General features: G+C 51.9%; 1 protein-coding gene across 2 annotated transcripts; it reads right to left on the bottom strand.

The window, feature by feature from the left end:
* Positions 1-2,608: 2,608 nt before the first annotated feature.
* LOC102100361 (DiGeorge syndrome critical region gene 6 like) lies at positions 2,609-10,786 on the bottom strand. Of its 2 annotated transcripts, none has more exons than XM_014253962.2 (5): positions 10,547-10,781; positions 10,318-10,478; positions 9,565-9,665; positions 5,421-5,561; positions 2,609-3,360 (listed from the first exon to the last, which is right to left on the bottom strand). In XM_014253962.2, the coding sequence occupies exons 1-5, from the start codon at positions 10,729-10,731 to the stop codon at positions 3,277-3,279; spliced, it is 672 nt and encodes a 223-aa protein (XP_014109437.1). In that variant the 5' UTR covers positions 10,732-10,781; the 3' UTR covers positions 2,609-3,276. The 2 variants fall into 2 exon arrangements, with proteins under 2 accessions (XP_014109437.1, XP_087921094.1); XM_088064968.1 differs by lacking the exon at positions 2,609-3,360 and adding an exon at positions 3,368-5,060 and having other exon boundaries at positions 10,547-10,786.
* Between the last annotated feature and the right edge of the window lie 9,119 nt (positions 10,787-19,905).

The following is a 19,905-nucleotide window of genomic DNA, read 5'->3' as shown; positions in this document are numbered from 1 at the left end:
CCTTGCCCCCTCTTGTGCCCTTTCTCAAAGATAAAGGAGACCAGCTCAGCTGGAAGGTGTTCCAGATCCCTGGTGTCCCCAGGGCCTTTGAAGAGCTTGTTCCATCCCTGTTGGGATGTGACACTGGTAACTGGGTTCTTTTCCCCAGGATTGAGAGTGATGAGACAGAGGATGTCTCTCATGTTCGGACTTGGTTGTTTATTCTTCTCTATATTACATATATACAGATTACAAGGAGCTATATACACTAAGATAGCGAGGTACAAAGTGGCTAATGAAGAAAAGACCTCTTCAAGGTCTTTGATATGTCTGTTTGTCCAATTAACAAATGCCAAGGACGTTATTTTTCTTAGTGACTCAATGACCTGGCACCTGTGTGCTGCACTGTGGCATCTTCTATCTAATCACTTATTATTACCCAAAAACCCCTAGAAGACGAAGAAGGAAAGGGACAACGCCCTAAGTCCTCCAACTTGTCTCTTATTTTCTAAAATAGCTTAAACTTTAAACTCTTTCTCACCCACTGACTTTAAGAAAACTCTATTTAACTTACACACTCACATTCCCAGTTTCTCTATTTAACAGCTGTCTCCATGGTGTTATGAGAAATTCAGTGTTTTTTTGGGTGTCAGAGCCAGGTATCATAGATAGGATTTGCATTTAGGTGCTTCACAGCAGCAACATGTTTTTAATTTTCTTCTCTGATCCACTTCTCATGTTTCATCTAATTTTCTAATGGCTGCTGGGCAATTAGGCTGACATTTTCATGGACCCACAAGTCATCACCCCAAATGTCACCCTCAAGTTGCACCCACAACTCGGAGCCCACTCAGTGAGTACAACACTTGAGGGCTCCCACCTGAACACATTCACCTTTATCCACACTGGATCAACCTCCTTATGTGGAGGGGACCTTGCTCTTCTCTTCAACAGCCCAAAATATAGGAAAAGGAAAGAATAAACATGACCTGTCTCTTCCTGCCACCCATCACTTGTGTTCCAGCAGTACTCCTGGGTAAACATGGGGCTGGCATGGAGCCATAGCTCTCACGTTAGTCACCTTGCACCTGAACAGGGAACTTGATCCTCGGGTTGCATCCTCTTTCCATGTCACTTCTGGCACACATGGAGCTCTGGGCAGGCACTGTGGATAGCTGAAGCCAAACACATGTTCCTGGGACACTGGTTGAGAGTTTGGGAGCTGCACAGGTCACTGAACCAAGGAGCTGAGACAGCCAAAGCCCAGCAGAACTTCCAAGCCCTTTGGGTGGCTCTCCCCAGGTCTGTGTTACCAGCAATACCACAGCTGCAGTGGCTGGGGCACAGCAATGCTGTGGGACAGGATCACTCTCTGGTGACACAATGACACCTGGAAAAATATCAGTATCCTCCACATTGTACTGTCCAGCTTCAGGGGCTGAGCAAGTGTTCTGCTGAAATCCTGCTGATCCCACCACAAGCCATCCCAAGGGCTTTGCTCCCTTAGGATAACCTTTCCCACCAGCTACCCACATCTAACCCCCTGCAGCTCTCCACCTTGGCCTTTCTAAAACCCAGCCTGACCATAGGCGTTGCAAATTTCAGCTTGGATCCAATCAGCTGCCTGGCAGACCCATCTGTAAACAGATGGTGGAAGCAGGAAGCCTGAGAGCTGCCATTGTCATGGCAGTGCCAGAACAGCCCCAGCAATCCCTGGCACCGGTTCTCTTGGAAAGGTAGTGGCAATCCTGGATCATGGGGGCTCTAGACTAGGATGGATTCCATTCCTCACCCCACAGGGAAGCACAGTGGGGCTGAACCCACAGGCAGTAACCTCAATCCCAGCTCCAACAGCCACACCTTCACTCTGCTGCTGTTCTAGCCATTCCAGAGAGCTTGTATAGAGGAAAGGGAAGCTTCTGGGAGGCAGTGTGATGTCCAGCACATGGGCATCCTCTCCTGCCATAGAACCCATTGTTCACCCCCCTGCTTCCCTATCCTCACCTCGGGAAGCAATTTCCTTGCCAATCACTCTGGTAACAAACCTGGCCACAGATGCTGACTTCACCCAGTCTGCACCAGCAGCTACCCTGCGTCCTTCCAGGAGGATGAAGGTGTCTCCAGAGGGCAATGTTGGCAACCTTGCCTCTTACCATTACTCAGCAGCGTAGTGCAGAGCTCCCACACTGGACCTGAGGGTCCAGAGGCAACACAGTTCCAGGAGCTCTGTGGGGACCCTGCAGTGGTGCAGGTCCCATACCAGCCTGCTTTCCAGATGGGGACTTTCATCCAGGAGGGGAAGATTCCACACAAGCATATGTCTTGTCTCCAGGTGCTGAACCACAGCAGCATCATCCTCATGCCGAGGGAACACCTACACATGATGGAAATGGGAGGGGGCTTCAGCCCTGAATTTCCAAAAATGTCCTTGGTCCTTGGCAGATCTGATCTTGTATTTGTCTCCTCCAGCACCAGCTCCCCCCACTATAAGGCCACCCACAAGTTCTCCAACACCCTGAAAGATCTCAGAAACACTCCTGGTTCCTTCCCAGCTTCCATCTAACACACCACAAAGCCCCACACTCAGCAGCTGAGGTCAGGACAAATATAACCACTGGCATTCAGAAAGCTGCAGCCCCAGAAGTGTTTTATTTCTCTTAATTTGGAAACTGGTTTAAAAAAACAAAGCAAAAGCTCTGCTTTCCGAGTCAGTAGGAACACTCCAAACACCAGTCCAGGAACTCTGGGCTGAGGCATGAAATTCTCCTTTAATACAGATAATGCCAGCCAGCACACAGATAAACTAATACAGATAATGCTGGTACCAGCCTGGAGGAGGAGGGGACTCTGGGAAGGGTCTGCCTGTTTAAGAGGTTGTTTCTGCCTCAACAACACACAGAAGCATTCTTGGAATTGTTTTTCCCCCTGTTACAAATCATCTAAACACAGGGTCACCCTTACACAGCAGGGCTCCATGGGCTGCCTCAGTGCTCAACTCAGCCTTGGCTCAGTCATGGCCTCATCATCACTGCAGGACAGTCCTGGCAGGTGACCCTGTTTCATCAGCTCCCAGCTGAGCCAGATGCAGCTGACACTGCTCTGAGGATGAGAGCTATCCCCAGTCTCCCAACCATCCCCTGTGCTGGGCTCTGCCTGCCCCAGCCCTAATCTAAGTGCCTCAGCAATTTCTTCTACTCCTGCAGCCTCTTCCTGACAACACAAAGCAAATGCATGGACGGTCTGTTTAGAGCAAAGTCAGAGAAAAAACTCTGGGAACTGAACAGCAGATTTGCTGTTTCAGGATAAAGTCTTCTCAGCCTCAGCTTCCTTCTGCTGCAGCTTCCGAATCAGCTCCAGCAAATTCATCTGTAGAGTCAGCTCCTGCAAAGGCAGAAAGATGTTTGTGCAAGTAGATGATCCCATTCTCTGCTGCAGGAAGAAGCAAGGACTGGCCCTTCCTCAAGAGCTTCTTGTTCTTAGGGAATGGGGAAAAAAAAATCAACCAGGCAGCTAAAAACCAAATGCTTCATCTTGTCCAGGTGTTTCTCTAAAACATGGAGTAGTGACATTTTACCAGACCTGCTGCAAACCATGGCTGTCACAGTGCTTGAGGATTCCTTAAGGATCTAGAGAGGCTGTTTCTTCTTGACCATGATAAATGTGCTAGGGGCTATGAGGGCTGGCAGGTTCTGCAGGCTGAGGAGGGGCAGCAGACCCAGACAAGGTTCTCTAGGTGCCTCCCCATATTCCCCACAGCATCTTCAACTCCCTGAACCCTTCCCAGCACAGAAGGGCAGGAAGAGGAGGGATTGCTTTGGGAACCCTCTAAGTGGGATCCAAGGCAAGTGCAACACATGGCTGTGCTGGTGCATCAAATTCCCTGCAGGCATTTCATTACCTATTCCGGGAGAACTCCCTTCTCCGGGACCACAATCAAGTGGATACATCAACATTAACTCATGGTTCCTTTGCCACCTGCTCGTTCTTTAGTTACATCTAGCTCAGAGACAACATGGTGGAGCCAATAATTCGTGTGTATAGGTGTGTGTCTCAGCCCTGCAGACATGGAGCTATGGAAATAAAAATCTATTTTATCTATTTATTTAAATCTATTTTCAGTAAAAATACATCCCCTGCACAAGGAGGCACTTCATACAGACTGGGGGGGAAACACATCAGCTGATGGGAGCTACATGAACAGATTCCAGCAGGCATTTCTTGGTGGCATTCACAAGTACAAGCCAAGATCCAGGTTGGGCTTGGCACCTATCCTAAAGGCAAATATACACAAACCCAGCAAAAAGGAGCCCTAATAAGTGTTATGACTTACAAAAACAACATAAAGGGCAGGGCAGGAAGGAGAGAATGGGCTCTCTGCATTATACGGCTGGGGAATAGCAACACTGAAAAAAAGAGAGGCTTGTTCAAGGCTCCACAACTGGGAATCATGTGAGTGGGTGTTAGAAAATGCCTGTTTAGCTTAATTTAAGCTGTCTTTTCTCAGCAGTAGGTCTTTATCAAAGTGACATTTAATCAGCTGAAAAAACAGAGTTAAGAACAGCTTGTTTCTGTGTTCCCTGCAGACTTGTACGGCTTTACAAAAGAACTTGGGAATTTTGAGGTTTTTTTGTTCCTGCAGTGGCATAAAGACAATGTGGACAAACTCAGGTGACTCCTCAGATGTTTTGAAAGCAAATGCCCTGGGGAAACTGGGAACAATTCTTTAAGCACAGCCTGAGATCATCAGCTCCAGCAAGTCACATGCAAGAATGAACAAAGTGCCTAATAAACAGTCTTGAAGTCAGTTTTTATAGCTAAGCTGAATATAAATGCAGTAAATTAATTATTTTAGTGTTTTTCAGACCCATTTGAGTCACAGGACTGCAGGCTATTGGTAAAGTGTTTTTTCCATTGTACACATGAAAAAAAATACTGCAGGAAGTTGGGAATGCTGCCAAGTGGTACCTGGGTTTCTGCTCTTTTGTTATGAACTGAGTAGAAGGTCCATCCAGTGCACACCAACCACCAGCTGGGAGGCAAAGGACGGATTGTTCGGTCTGACACACCCATCCCAAATTTATCTACAGTGAGATTTTTTTAAAAATTAAAGATACTAACGCAAGAGCACTGTCAAACAATCATGGAATGGTTTGGGTTGGAAGGGATTTTTAAAGGCCATCCATTCCCACCCCCTACCATGAACAGAGATACCTTCCACTATCTCAAATTGCTCCAAGCCCTGTCCAACCTGGCTTTGGACACTCCCAAAGGATGGGGCAGCCACAGCTGCTCTGGGTAACCTGTGCCTTACCAGCCTTCCAGAGAAGGCTATCCCCAATATCCCACCTAACCTTGCCTTTGGCAGTGGGACGCCATTCCCCCTTGTTCTGTCACTCCGGGCACTTGTCAAAACATCTCGCCTGCAATGCCCAAACACCAACCTGGGGGTTGGTAGTGATGTAGAAGCCAGACACCCCAGCCTTCTCCAGCGTGTTCTGCTGGTCGATTACTTTTTGGTCCAATTCCAAGACTATCTTCTCATCCATCATTCGCTGTTCCTCTCGGATCTGTTGCTCCATAGCCTGGAAAACATAGAAGTCAATGGGAGAGTGAAATATCTGCCTTCTTCCTAGCTTTTTGTCATCTCTAAGACTTTTACTGAAACCCAAGAGCAACCAGGCCCTGAATCTCTCCTGATGAGTCCAAGGATAGCAGTAGGCAACCAGCACAGCCCCAGGTGTTAACGCCACCAACTGCAAAGCTGCCATTGAAGAAAATGCACGGAAGTCATGGGAACAGCCCACTCTCTGAGTGTTTGGAGGACAGGAAAGACCATGAGGAACCAATCAGTGTCCAAATTGCTTTCCTTGATGAGTCACTACCTGAGCTATGGCTGAGCTCAGCCCAAGAACCATGTGCCCCTCTAAGGTGAGGCTGAAGGAAGCCTTGGAGGAATAACTTAGGCCACTGAAGCTCATCAAGATGGCTCCCTGGACACTAACATGTAACTGGAGCTGTAAACCCAATACAGATCCTATTTATTTGTGAAAGGATCTGAATGCTGGGCTCTATTTTTGACAGACTGAGAACAATACGAAAGAAGGACTTAGCCAGAATAGCTTCAACCAGGACATGGCCACTCCTGCTTCACCAACATCTGCCCAAACTTCAGCAGAGTCTCTGTGTTGCCTCCAAAGAAGAAATGAAGCCCAGTAAATATGTGAATGACAAAGGCATGCTGGAAATCAGGAATGGAAGCAGAGAGCAGGATTGCAGGGGACAGGCAGAGCAGAGATCAGGTCAAGAGCTCCATGTGTGTGCAGAGGTGATACAACCTCACCAGGCTGCACTGAGCAGCAGACTTCCTTTGCAAGGGAGCACCACAAATCATCAAATCCCACCAAAAAACAATGACAGGCTTGTTTTTGTAGGGTGGGTAGCAGAGCGAGCAGGTAGATTCTGCCCCTCTGCTCAGGTGAGACCCCACCTGCAGAGCTGCCTCCAGCTCTGGGGGCCCAGCACAGGAAGGGCATGGAGCTGCTAGAGCAACTCCAGAGGAGGCTACAGAGATGCTCCAAAGGCTGAAACTTCTGTGTGACCTTGGGATCCCCTTCCAGGGCCTAAAGGGGCTCCAAGAGAACTGGAGAGGTACTTGGGATGAGGAATAAAGTGACACAACAAGGGGGAAAAAGCTCAAATGGAGATGGCAGGATTAGATTAGATGCTAAGAGGGAATTCTTCCATGTGAGGATGGTGACACACTGACTGTGGCAGCTGTGGCTGCCCCATCCCTGAAAATGTCCAAGGCCTGGTTGGATAGGTCTTGGAGCACCCTGGGATAGTGGCAGGTGTCCCCACCCATGGCAGAGTGTGGGACTGGATGATCTTGAAGGTCCCTTCCAACCCAAACCACTTCAGGATTCTCTGCTTCTCCTGCAAGTAAGAAATAAAGCATTAGAGAGCATCCAAAGGAAGGCAAAAAACATGGTGATGGGCTTTGAGGGGAAACGATATGAGAGCAGCTGAGGACACCTGGTCTGTTCAGCTAGAGGAGACTGAGGGGAGACTCACTGAAATTACAACTTCCTTGAAAGGGGAAGAGGAGGGGCAGACACTATCTGTTCTCTGCGGTGATCAGTGATAGGACCTGTGGGAATGACATGAAGTTCTGTCAGGGAGGGTTAGGCTGGATATCAGGGAAAGGTTCTTCCCCCAGAGGGTGCTGGGCACATCCCCGAGGCTGCCAGAGCTCCAGGAGTGTTTGGACAGTGCTGCCAGGGATGCCCAGGGTGGGATTGTTGGGGTGTCTGTGCAGGGCCAGGAGTTGGACTAGATGGCCCCTGTAGGTTTCTTCCAACTCAGCTTATTCTATGACTGTGAAAAGCCACAAGTTTCAACATTTCATTCATGCAATGATTTCTCTTTGTAACAGAGAACACAGGAAAATGTTCTGCTGGAAACATCCATGTGGTTAAACTATCCCCACTGCACAGAAAAACAGAAGTCACAAATCCCAGGATTTCCTATACCAGTGGCTGGTGGTTAAAAAGGCCTTGGAGAGGAGCTGAATGCCCCCACCCTGACACAATTCCTGGTCAAAATTCAGAATTTGTGTGACAGAACTCTTGGCCATGAACAGTCTGGGGAAGGGCTGAGGTATGTCTGCAGCAAAAGTATCCATAGCTCTCTGCAAAAGGTGTGACCTAACGAAGAGCAGTTATCACTCTCATGGGGAAGGAGCACGTCTTGGAACCTCTCCTGGGTGTAGAGCCCACAATTAGCAAGTTACAGCGAGAAACCTTCACAGAACCACCTGCAATTAAGGAGGATGCAGAACTTGGATCCACTAGAAGGTGACCATACAAAAGCTGCTCCAGAGAAAACATTCAGGCAATATCTCATGGCAATAAGCAGGAAGAAACTCAAGACAACTCCAGCCCCAAGAGAAGGCAAGACAGAGTGATGACTGCTTTGACTGCTTCTCCACCAAAGGATGCTGAGGAACATATCTAAGCAAGCTCTGTCCTCGTATTTTCTTCAGTCCAGGGGTTTACTCCCTTTGTGGAAGACAGATTAAAATCCTTCATTCCCCGGATTTTCCTTCCTCCCACCCACCTCAATGTGCCATTGCTGCCTTCACTTACTGTGGTGGAGAATTGACTTTCTTTGGGCTTGAAAAAAACCACCCAAATTTAAGTGCCTCACATTGTTCAGTGTTGGCATCTAATTCTGGATTAGAAAAAAGTGCTATATCTTAAACAAATCTGAGGCACACAAGTTTTGCTTCAGCCCTGGTGGCCATGGACCCTGCATGATGGGTTAAGCTTTTCTAAATGCCATAGGTTCCACTGAGAAGCCCAACACCTAAAACGTCTTCTATTACCTGTCCTGGGAGCCAAATCCCAAGCTATCTCATGGGAGCTGGTCATGGAAACCTTTGACCACAGAGGGCAGCTCCAATTAGACACATATCAGATGTAACAGATATGATCAATCTGTTCCCAAAGTGCTCTACAGCAGAATCGTCAGAGGACAAAGACAGAAAGAAGTGACTCTATTAACACCTGGGAGAGGAAAGCAGAAGAAAGGCAGAGGGCGGGTAGGAGGAAGTTGCACAACATGTTAGACAAGGAGAAGTGAGACATATTTGGGCAATTTAATGAAATACTGGAAGCATTTAAAACAGGCAGTAGAGATTACTGCTGCAAATCTAAGTTACTCAGAAGTAACAAGTAGACAGAAGTAACAAGAACAGATACCAGAGGTCTAGCCTGGCTTTAGTCACCTTGACAGGAAATGAGGAATGTGGAAACACCAAAGAATCAAACAACAGCAAGCACTGACAAGGTGCTTGCCATGGGCTAAGGCAGGAAACAGTTCTTGTTCACCTTATGTGGACCAAAGTAGCTTCCCCCGACATTTCAACTCCACTGATTAACATAACCAGCTACTTGCCATTTTCTTACATTACAAAACTGCCTCTATCACCAAGAGGTGACAGAAAAGTCCTCTGGGACTGAATCTTTTTGAAATGCCTTGGGAGGATCTCAGAAACTATTACTATAATTATAAAACTCAAGGTGTTTCCTCCTTATCAGTCATACTCAGTAAAATGTGATTGCTTCCAGTATTGTCTGCTTTTGACTTGTTACAATATCATGACAGATCTCAGGTGCTTTCTACATGTTTTCTATCACTTGCTTCCTATCCTATACAGGCTTCAGCCCATCAGATAATGAAGGATCATTAAAGTACTGTGGAGAGCACTGCCTTTGGAGCAAGCTCCTGAGCTTCCACAATTCACAGAACACACCTGGGATGGCAAGAGCCTGTGTCCTTACTGTGAGGGGGAAAAAGAGCAAGAGGAGGAGGCCTCTGGATTGGGGTGGGCAACCAACATCTATGTCTATGTCAGCAAGGTCAGCCAGGACAAGTGGTGTCTCCTGAGGCTGCAGGGCAGGAACAGCCAAACCCTCCAGGGATGGTGCAGTGCTCCTACAGCAACGGGGCTGTGAAAGCCCTGGGAAGGGACACAGCTCTGCACCCCCCACCCCCTCACCTCCATCTCCAGCCCAGCCCCCTCACCTCCATCTCACGCTGCTGGGCTGCACGAAGCAATGGCAGGTTGTGGGGCCTACAGCACTGCTGGGCCTCCTTGTGCCGGTGGAACAGCTCCTGCTTCAGCCCTGCCATGGGCATGGGGGGCTCAGGAGGGCACACTGCTGCCAGGTGCCTCAAGTGCCATCAGTGCCCTCCCCCCAGTGGCCTCCCCACAACCTGAACTGTCATTCCCTATAGGCCCCCACAACCCATCCCCCGGGCCCTCAAACCTGACTTTCCTGTGTCACCTCCAAACCCCCCCAACCTGTCCCTCTCAGCGTCACCCCCAGGCCCGCAGTGTCCCCATCACAGTCCCTCACTGCCCCCTAGTGTCACCCCCAGTGTCCTCCACTGTCTCACAATCTACCCTCAATGTCACTCCCTGCCCCCTCACTGTCCCCCATTCCCCACAGAACTCGCCCCCCTCCCCCCCAGTAGCACCCCCAAGCCCCCACTGCCCCCCAGAACCTGTATCCCTGGTGTCGTCCTACCGCCCCCACAATGTCCCACCCCCAGAACCCCCCGAACCTCCCCCCCCACCCCAGAGATGCCCCAGGCCCGTCTCCCCCAGCAAGGTCCTCATCGCTTCCCTGGAGTGCTACCCCATTTCTCCTGAGTTGTCCACCCCCTCTGTCCCCTCCAGTGCTCCAGGACGGACACCCTTGTGCCCCTCGCCCCAGTGCTCCCCTCTCCGGTCCCCGCAGTGGCCCGGGACTACCCCCACGGTGGCCCCGGTACCACGGTGCTCGCTGTGCAGCTGCCGCCGCTGGCTGTACAGGTTCTTCTCGGTGAGGTGCTGGATCTCCAGCAGCCCTTGCACGATCTCGAACACGGTCCCGTCCAGTAGCGCCAGCGCCAGCTCGGACAACGTCGTGTACGAGAGGCGCTGCTGGCAGGCACTGTGGGCACAGACAGGGTCAGCGAGGGCACCGGCAGCGGCCCCTGGCCGTCCTCGGCCTCCGCTCACCTGGGCAGCGCCTTGACAAGGGCCTGCAACTCAGCCAGCAGCCGATAGTGCCGCTCCTGCTGCCGGGACAGCACCTGCTGCTGCTGCTGCTGCTGCTGCTGCTGCTGCTGCTGCTGCTGCTGCTGTTGCTGCTGCTGCTGCTGCTGCTGCTGCTCGGCTGCCTCCAACCCGCCGGGCCGCGCCATGGCACCCGCGCCGCTCCCTCACCGTCCTCTTGCGATCTGCGCCTGCGCAGGACCGAGCAACCGCGCCCTCCTGCCGCAATTTGCGCATGCGCGGAACCGCCCCACGTTCCCGCGAGTCTCCATCGTCCCGTCCCGCTCCGCCCCCGACCGTCTCAAGCCCCCCCCCTCCGGTGTCCACAAGCCCCGCCCCCAGAAAAATGCCAATCCCGGTCCCGCCCCCTCCCCGTGCCCACGCCCATTGTTCCTCCCCTTCCCCATGGCCACGCCTACTGTCCCACCCCGTTCATTGGCCACGCCCATTACCCCGCCCTCCCCGATCGCCACGCCCACGGTCCCGCCCCTTCCCGCCGCTCCCGCCCGCAGTTCCGCACGTCCCCGCTCCTTGCTGCTCCCGGCAGCCCCGGAACTCCCGCGCCCGCCCTCCCGGGCCCCGGCCGGAGATTTCCAGTCGGCTCCACCCCAGCCCATCCCATGGGATGCACGGAGAGGAATCTCGGACTGTCCCCCTGCTCCAGCTTGGAAGCAGCTACGGATACTTTATCTGTATTGATATCTGTATCTAGATTGATGGGGACTTTATCAGGAGCGTTTCAGACGTAAGTTGTCCGCTTTGGAGTGGATGAGTCAAAAGTGGGTGGCAGGGTGACTTCAACCACGGCCAAAAATGTGGTGCATCACCAGCACTGGTGGGATTGCACTCTGTGAAGTAATTCCAGCCTGTGAAGTGGGACACAGTGCCAGGGTCATGCTGGGCAATGTGTGTGGATGCCCTGGGAAGGATGAGGCTGCACGGCTGCCCAGATCCCTTCCAATCCCTGAAAACACACAGAATGTTCTGTGCTGGGATGGTGATGGGTCCTTCCCGTGCGTGCTGGGGTTGGGAGATGAGAAACTGGAGCAGGATGAGCTGTGCATTCATATCAGCAGAGCACAGGAAAAGGTTCCTGTCTAGAATTAGTAAGAGGACAGATTCATTGAAGTGAGTTTAAATGCCTTAAAAATACTGGATTTAATAGGACTTCAAAGTCTACAGAATCTGCACTGCTGCTCAAGGGGACTGGAAATGGCAGAGAGAACACAGAGCATCTCCAGCAAAATGTGGTATCCTGAAAACATCCTCAGATGGAAATTACTTTTTTTCCCCAGTTCAATATCTCAAATTTCCATCCAATGATCCCCAAATCCCAAGTGCTGGAGAGGCTTTGGTGGGCTGACTGCAGATCTCTCTACGCCCGGGCTGCTTAGATAACTCCTTATGGAGTTATCCCTGCTATGTCTGTCTGTCCAGCATGCCCCCTGCCCATCTTTCCCCCAGCCTTGTAGCAACACCTCCATAGAATGATTTTGTCAGGAACCACCGCAAGGTTTTGCTGTGCTGGAGCAGCCAGATGCTGAGTGCTACAGCCTCTAATGAGCTGCTGGGTAATGGGAAAAAAGAGTCCTTTAAAAGAGAGCTGCGACCTGTGCTGCCCAACTTTGATTGGGGCAATAGTCTGGATCAGATGAAAGCACCCCCAACACTTTGCCATGAAGATTTGATGCTAGCTTTTTCTAAATATCCCCTTCTGTGTGTCACCTGCTGTCACAGAGTTTTGCTGTCCAAGGGAATACCCCCAGCAGCACAACCCAAAATCCCATTGATAGCCAGCAGTGCTCAGGTATGGTGATGAAGCCTTCACCTGAAACATAACCAGGCCAGCTGCCTCCCCTGACACGACTGCCTGCGCTGGTGAAGATGTAAATGCCACCTGTCTTGTCCCCTCCAAGTGTCACAGCCTCATGGGCATGCACAGCGCAGCCTCTGCCTTGACTTTGCTGCTCTCGTGGCTTCACTAGGCTTCTGCTCCCTGCCCAAGGCTGTTTTGAGGGGCATTCAAGCCTGGGGCTGTCTGGCTGTGGGGACCCTGAGCAGCAGCAGGCTGGAGGGAGGAGACCATGCAGGAGGCTCTCGCAGTGTGTGGTCATGGCTGTGGACAGTGGCTGTGGGGTGCCCGTGAATCACTGTGGGTGGAAAGGGGGGTAGCTGGGCAGCTGAGAGGCTCAGCCCAGGGAAGAGGAGGGCACATGCCCAGGGACGCTCTCCAGCAGTGGCAGCAAGGGAGCAAGCACGATCTGTGCCTGTGCACCACTGTGAAGGTGGAGGGAGGGGGCAGCCAGGGCCTCTCCTCTGCCATGGATATTCCTCTCCCTTCCTTTGTGCTGCAGGAAATCTGCACTATCTCCCTTCCCACCGCTGCTCCCAGCTCAATCGCTACCAGATGTGGATCCCATGCATTTCTCAGTAGCCTGGCAGCTCTGGGCGCTGCCTCTGCAGCCTGCAGGCCTGGCAACACAGACACTGGGATTTTGGGGCTCCTGGAGCAGGGATCTGAGCTGGTGTGTGCTCCATGAGGTACCTGGCTGTGCTTTGCACTGGGATCACTGCTGGGCCAGGATACTGGTGGGGATGCAGGGTGACCTCTCTGTGGGGATGGAGCTGGGACAGGGTCCTCTGCTGGGACCTGCACAAGTGCCATGGGGACAGATGGACATGGGGTTTGGGTTGGAGAACTGGACTGCAGCTGGGTCAGTCACTGGGGACAATCTGCAGCCTTAGGCTGGGTTTGGGAACGTAGGGGAGGTGGGTGGATGGAACACATGGGGGCCAAGGCTGGAGAGCATAGTGACCTGGGGTGTCCCATGCTCTGTATGTCCAGGCAGGGAATACATCAGGATATGCTGGGATGTGCAGGAGGCTCCTGGGGAGTGGGTTCAGGCTGAGATGGGGTAGTCCCTGACAGCTAACAGTGTTTGCAGTGATGCCACAAGCAGCTCAGGTGACACAGCATGGGTGGAGGAAGCACAAATCCTTCCTGAGGTCCCTAGAACATGCCAGCACTGAGAATGGAACCACGGCAGCTGGACCCAGGGACTTGAGAGCAGAAACAACCCTGCAGTTTTGTTGTGTTGCCTGGGAAGAGCCTTAACTAAGCCTGGATTGAACTATGAAGGGACAGACAGACCTGAGAAAGCTCCTTTGTCCTTCCTCACCCTGTCACACTCACTATGGAGTGAGAGAGTGGCTGGGGAAGAGCCCAGTGGGATGCTTCCTGCTGGGCAGGATGAGGCCACATTTGGGTGCTCATGGCCATGGGACCTCTGCATTGGGAGAGTGGTGTCAGGAAAATTAATCCACAAACACTAGAGGTTTATGTCCAAAAAGGAGACAGAGGAGTCCTTCTTCTTTATTCTAATAGAGAGGCCATGGGGCATTCCCCTGGGGTCTCTCAAATTTTTGGAGGGCGCAGCCTCCTTTTTATCCTAATTCCCGGCCGCTTGTCCCTTCTCTCTTTCCCCATAGGCTGAGGTACTTGAGTGGTACAGACTGCCCGGAACGCCTGATACCTGGGATACCTTCCCCCCCACCCCAGTGCATAATCCCTTCTTAATTCTTAACTCTTGTGGAATTTTATGGTGTTTCCCCGTGTCTCTTTCATCTTTCAGTGGAATCCATCCCATTGTTTCTGTTATCTCTCAGTGATAGTTTCATTTTATCAGCAGACTCACAGCTTGTTTGTGAAGACAAACCCGTCATTCCTCTCAGTGGGATGTTCCTTGCCTTGACACAGAGGAATCTGTGGCTGATCTTGTCCTGCTGCTGCTTCATGAGCCCTCAAACCAGCTGCAGGGCTTTCCTCATGCTGCTGGTAGAGAGGAGGCTGGGTGGAAGCAGGGGGACAAGAAATACAATAGGAATGGGGTGTCTGTGGAGCATGGTGCATGGGGGCTTATTGCCATAGGGAATAATCCTTGAGAACCCCGAGCACACACCCTCCTGCAGGAGATGTCTGTCCAAGTCTGGAGTCCCTGGGAGAGCTGCCACATTACCATGGCTCTGAGTCACCAGTCCAGAGCTGGGAGTGTCCCCCCCAACCTTTGGTGAGTGTAGTGTCACCAGGCAAGCCAGCTGTCACTGAAAGAGGCCAATGCACCACAAATTCTGCATCAAACATGGCTTTACTGTCTTTATTGTAGGGTCAGGGACAACACCATCTGGTCCTTGGGCTGAGAGCTGGCAAGCATCCCAGCAGCACCTCTGCTGTCCATGGCATCGGTAAGGACCGAGATGGCCAGGGCTGGTGACTGGACAGCAGCTCAGCCCAAGCCACGGCACCCACAGTTAGTCCCTGGCTGGTGCCTGAGCCAGGGTTAGAGCCAGGGTTTTCCTTTAGCAGCAGCCCCTCAGAAGGGCCAAGTCTGGGGGGCTCCTCTCCTCAAGGCTGGATCTGTCTCTCCTCAGCCATCCTGGCTTGGATGGTTTCCTCAAGTCTCCTCCAACTCCTCTTTGGACCTTCCAAGGGCTGCACCAGCCCTCTGGGATAGGGGCTCCAGCAGCAGCCCTCTGACTCCACCCTGCACTGGTTGTGTGGTCACCCACCACAGTGGCTTTGCCACCTGTACCCAGCCTTTCCCCCTCCTTTTTTAGGCCACTTCAACCTTTTGTAAGCCCTCACCTCATCCCCCAGGCAAGGGGAGGGCATGGCTGGGACTGCCAGAGACTCAGCCTCACCGGATTTATTCCAATTTAAACACTGCAGAGTAAAAGTGTTTCCCCTGCTCTGGCCTCTGGAGCTGAAAATCTGAAGGGGAATTTCACCCCTGGGCTGCAGCTAAAATAAGAGCTGGATTGAGGTGGTCACTGGCTCTCGGTGGTGCCGGGTGAAACCTACACGCTCTCTTGCTGGCTGACTGCTGGTAGATGGGAGACCAAGGGCTACTGGGCTGGAAGGGCAGCATGCATCATTGGAAATATGTTGGAAAACATGTCCAGTCTTTGGTCATCTGGGCCAAGCTCCATGGGGACTCATAGAAGATGTTGCAGCCATGTGCCCTGAGTGCATATTATTCCTAGGATGGGACATGGATGCTCAGCCAGGGAAAATTCATGTGGGTTGTGGCTCAGCATCCCAGGAGTATCTCATGTCTTTGACACCTAAAAAGAAAAGGGTGTCAGGTCTGTGTGAGGTGAGGTGACAAGTCTGTATCACCCCATGGACAACAACCCTGCCTGGGGAGCCTAGGCAAGGGGCAGGAGCTGCTTCCCCTGGAGCTACTGGAGAGGCTTCCAGCTGGCTGGTGCAGGTGCTCCCAGGTCACTCACAGGGCTTCATAACCAATAATGACCTCAGATGAGACAGAAGTGTGTGGACTTGGCTGAGAGTTGTGTTCAAGGGCCGTGGGCTGCAAGGGATGAGTGCAAAGGATGTACAGGATGCAAGTGACACAGCAGGCTGCAGGGGGCACAAAGGATGCAGCTGGACATGAGGGATTCAGTGAGCTGAGAAGGATACAAGGGTTGTAAAGGATGTAAAGCATGCTGAAAAGGCTGCAACAGGCTATTAAGAATGCAAGGCATGCAAGGAAGCTGCAAGGGATTCAGAGAATGCAACGGGATGAAAGGGTTGCAGTGGGATGTAAAGGATCCAAAGGATGCAAGAGATGTAAAGCATACGACTGTATGCAGGGGTGGCAGCAGCCAGAAGCCAACCCCTTGTATCCCTTGTGTGGGACTGCCCAGTTGGCATCCGTGTCCCTCTGTCAGCAGCCTGACTTTGGCCAGGGGCAGGGACCCCAGCTCGTGGGTCCTGGGGTCCCCCTTGCTGTGCCCCTACAGTCACCAACGGAGCAGGGGACAGCTGCAGGCTGCACTCCCTTCCCCTCAGGATATTTGCGGGGTCTCCAAGGCCCTCAGGGGGACAAAACACCTCTCCCAACGAGGCGGCTGCAGCTCCTCTGCTGCAGACAAGGGGCTCATTCAGCCCTGCGGCCCGACACCCCCCACCCCCCGCCCCGCATCCTGCGCAGCTCCTCGGGGGGAGCGAGGCCAGCCCCCGGCAGCAGCCAGGGCTGATCATGTGGCTCCTAATGAAATCCAGATCCGGGCAGAGCGATGACATTGCGCAGTGATTTGTGCTCCCACACAGACTAAACACGGGCAGGCGCAGCCGGGAGCACAGGCTGGGGATGAATCGGGTACCCGGAGCCCCTGCCCGACTTCCGCCTGATTATTCCTGCTCACAACGCTTGGATAGAGTGCCCTCGTGCTTTCCCTGCAAAAATATGGATTTTTCCCAAATGATGCTTGCAGAGGCTGAAATAAAGGCTCAGGCTCTTGGATTTGCCCAGCGATGGCTCCGTGTGTTAGAAGTCCCTTTGCTCTGTGCGGCTTATTATGGCCAGGGATTAATTGGCGTCATGGATCACGTGGAAACACTTTCACTGCTCCATGGGCCGAGGGACGGAGCCGAGGTGGGTTTGCTGGGTGTGCGGCCCGCGGGGTGCGGCATGGCCCCCGATGGCTGCGAGCGGGGTCCGGCTGCAGCCCCTCCCTGCTCGGTGCTCAGGGCAATGTGCCCCGCTAAAGCACATTCATGGGACCCCCATCCTTCAGGCAGGACCGTGGGGATTGAAGAAGCACCCCTGCAGGTCTCGATGAGCTGAAGATGCATCCCCGCTTTGAAGCCCGTGTAATGCATTGCAGCAGAGGGCAGGACAGAGGAGGGGACCGTGGCTTTGCCCAGCCCTGAGTGCCCATCACTGGGGACAAAAAGACTTTAGAGGGGTGCCAGGTCTTGCTTGCAGAGCCCGGAGCTGCCGCTGGGATGGTGCTGGGAGGTGAAGTCCCTGCCAGACATCCTGCTGCCCTGCTGGAGTCACCTGGAAGTACCCAGCACTCTTGGATTCAGAGTCCCAAAACCCGGTCTGTGGGCACGGTGTGGAGAGGTACCTGGGTGGCACTGCCATGAGGCTAGCAGGGATGGGGCTGGCACCTGCATGCTGTGGGTAGGCTCAGCCTGACCTCGACCTCGAGTTATATATATATATATATATATATATATATATATATATATATATAACTGCATACATAAAACTATGGAAGTGTATAAATCTATGTTATATATTTGGAAGTATATGTATCATGTACTGCAGGAGTATATAGGAGAGTGTAGGTGTCTATATATGAAAATAAATATGGAAATAGAAAGACATTTACTCCAGGAGTGTATAGGAGTGCATAAAAATATATTTTTATATTATATTTATATATAATATATATTGACTTAGGAAAATTATGTATGTAATATATACACACATTTTTTTTGTGTGAGTGCATATACTCCTGGAATACGTATTTTTATCAATGTCCCATGTTTTGTGGCATCTTGGGCACAGAGTTCAGAGACAAACTACTCCCCACCCCCCCTGCCTATCTCCTCATGAGGGAAAAGGCTGCAAATACCCACCCAGAGGTTCCACCATCCCAAGGCAAAGCTGTGGGTGCTGAATCAAGATGTCCATGCCATGCCAGGGCTGCTGCCAGGGTCCCGGAGCCAGCACTCATGATCACAGAGACCCCTGGGACACAGCTTTCTTCTTCCTGCTGGGGGCTGATGCTGGAGCTGCCATCCCGCAGGATGGCTGCAGGATGGCTGCAGGATGGCTGCAGGATGGCTGCAGGATGGCTGCAGGATCACTGCAGTGCCCATTCTTGGCTCTGTGGGTTCGGTGCTACCTGCATGGAGTGGAGCTGGTGGGCACTGGGAGAGCACACAAGAAACAGCTGATGGCCTGCAAAAGGCTTCTATTTCTTGCCACTGAAACACCACCAGAGCCCTCCTCAAACCCCAACTATTCCCAAGAGATGTTAATGAGGTCGCCAATGGCTGTGCTGAGGAATGGGAAATTATTCTGGTGGTGCTGCAGTGACTGCAACTCTTTGGGGTCCCAGCTGGGGTGATCCACACAGCCTGGCAGCAGACAGCCCAGTGCCAGCTGGATGGTGGCTGCACGAGGATGTCACCCATATGGCCTGGGGACATCGCAGCGTCCCCAGCCTGGCCATCCCTGGAGCCAAGTGTGCTGGGGAAGGCAGTCAGGACCCTGCATCCTCTTTGTGAGGCAAAGAAGGAAATGGCCATTTCCCCACGTGTAACATAGCCACAGGAAGTGTCAGCTGTATATATATTTATATCCCTATAAACCTGATGGAGCTGCCCAAACCCCTTCACAGTCCCCCCCATCCAGCATGAAATTCCCTCTGACACTGCCATCCTTGTTCCTAGCGAACACTGAGAGAAATTTCCTATATAGTTTTGAGAGTTCTGAGTTGTCTCCCATGTGTTTCATTCTCTTTGGAGTTTTCCTTCTGAGTTTATTTTTGGTAAAGCCTGAAACAGGAAATGAATTGATGGCAGCAGGCTGGCTCTTATTGCTGCTTGCTGGCTGAGACAAAAAAACATGCTGTTGTCCAACCCAATGGCTCCTTCTTTGCTTTGGGAAATCAGAAGGAAATGAGAGGAAGATTAGTGTTGTGGTGTTGATGGAGGAGAGGATGAGCCAAAAGTGTCACCATGCTCCTCTGATCCCATGGATAATGTGCTGGTGGAACGGAGGGCTGGTGGCTCCATCACAGACACTCCCACAACTTCTCCTCAGCCATGGCCATCATGTTGTCACCAAAAGCCCTATCTGTCTATCAGGGAAGGTGGATCCTGCTCTGTCTCAGGGGAGCACAACACCTGATTTCCCTGCATTATAACTGAGTTCTGAGGGTTTTTCCTTGAGGTCAAAGTTTTCTGCCTGCCCGAAACAGCCCAGGAAAGCAGCTCAGAACAAGCAAGTATGTATCATTCCCTGGTGGAACTCATAGATGCAGGGAGATTGATAGTTTTCAGCCTCTGCTGAACCCCTGAACAAGACCTCTTCACTGGTGTCTATCACAGGGAGCTGTCAGTCAAAGATATCCAACATGCAGTGGTGGGAAGAAAGCCTGCAGGATGCCTGGAAAAGAGATTTATCAGCCCTTCATGATATTGAGGTGTGGCAATGCCTCACCCATGTCTTTCATGGCCCAGAGCATCACAGGACATGACTGGAAGATTCTGAGCTGTCTGAGCTGAAAAGACCCCGTTGAAAAGACGCTGGAAGCAACAGAGAACCTCAGAGTGAACATCAACTTGTTGTTTTTCCTCAGGTAAGGCAAAGCCCGTAGTGGAAGCTGCTGGAAGGACACAGGCAAACATCTGAAGGAAGTGTCTCCTAGTTCAAGAGGGATGTGAAGAAACTGGAAGCCTGGACAAGAGATATCAAGATGCTCATGGAGTTGGCACACATCGCACCAGGAGGAGGGGGAAA

Source organism: Pseudopodoces humilis, chromosome 20, assembly GCF_049639895.1.
Source record: "Pseudopodoces humilis isolate 2021_Gansu_Grassland_sample_001 chromosome 20, ASM4963989v1, whole genome shotgun sequence".
NCBI lineage: Eukaryota > Metazoa > Chordata > Aves > Passeriformes > Paridae > Pseudopodoces > Pseudopodoces humilis.
Note: the sequence above shows the minus strand (reverse complement) of the source record. Positions and strands in the feature narration are given on the sequence as shown.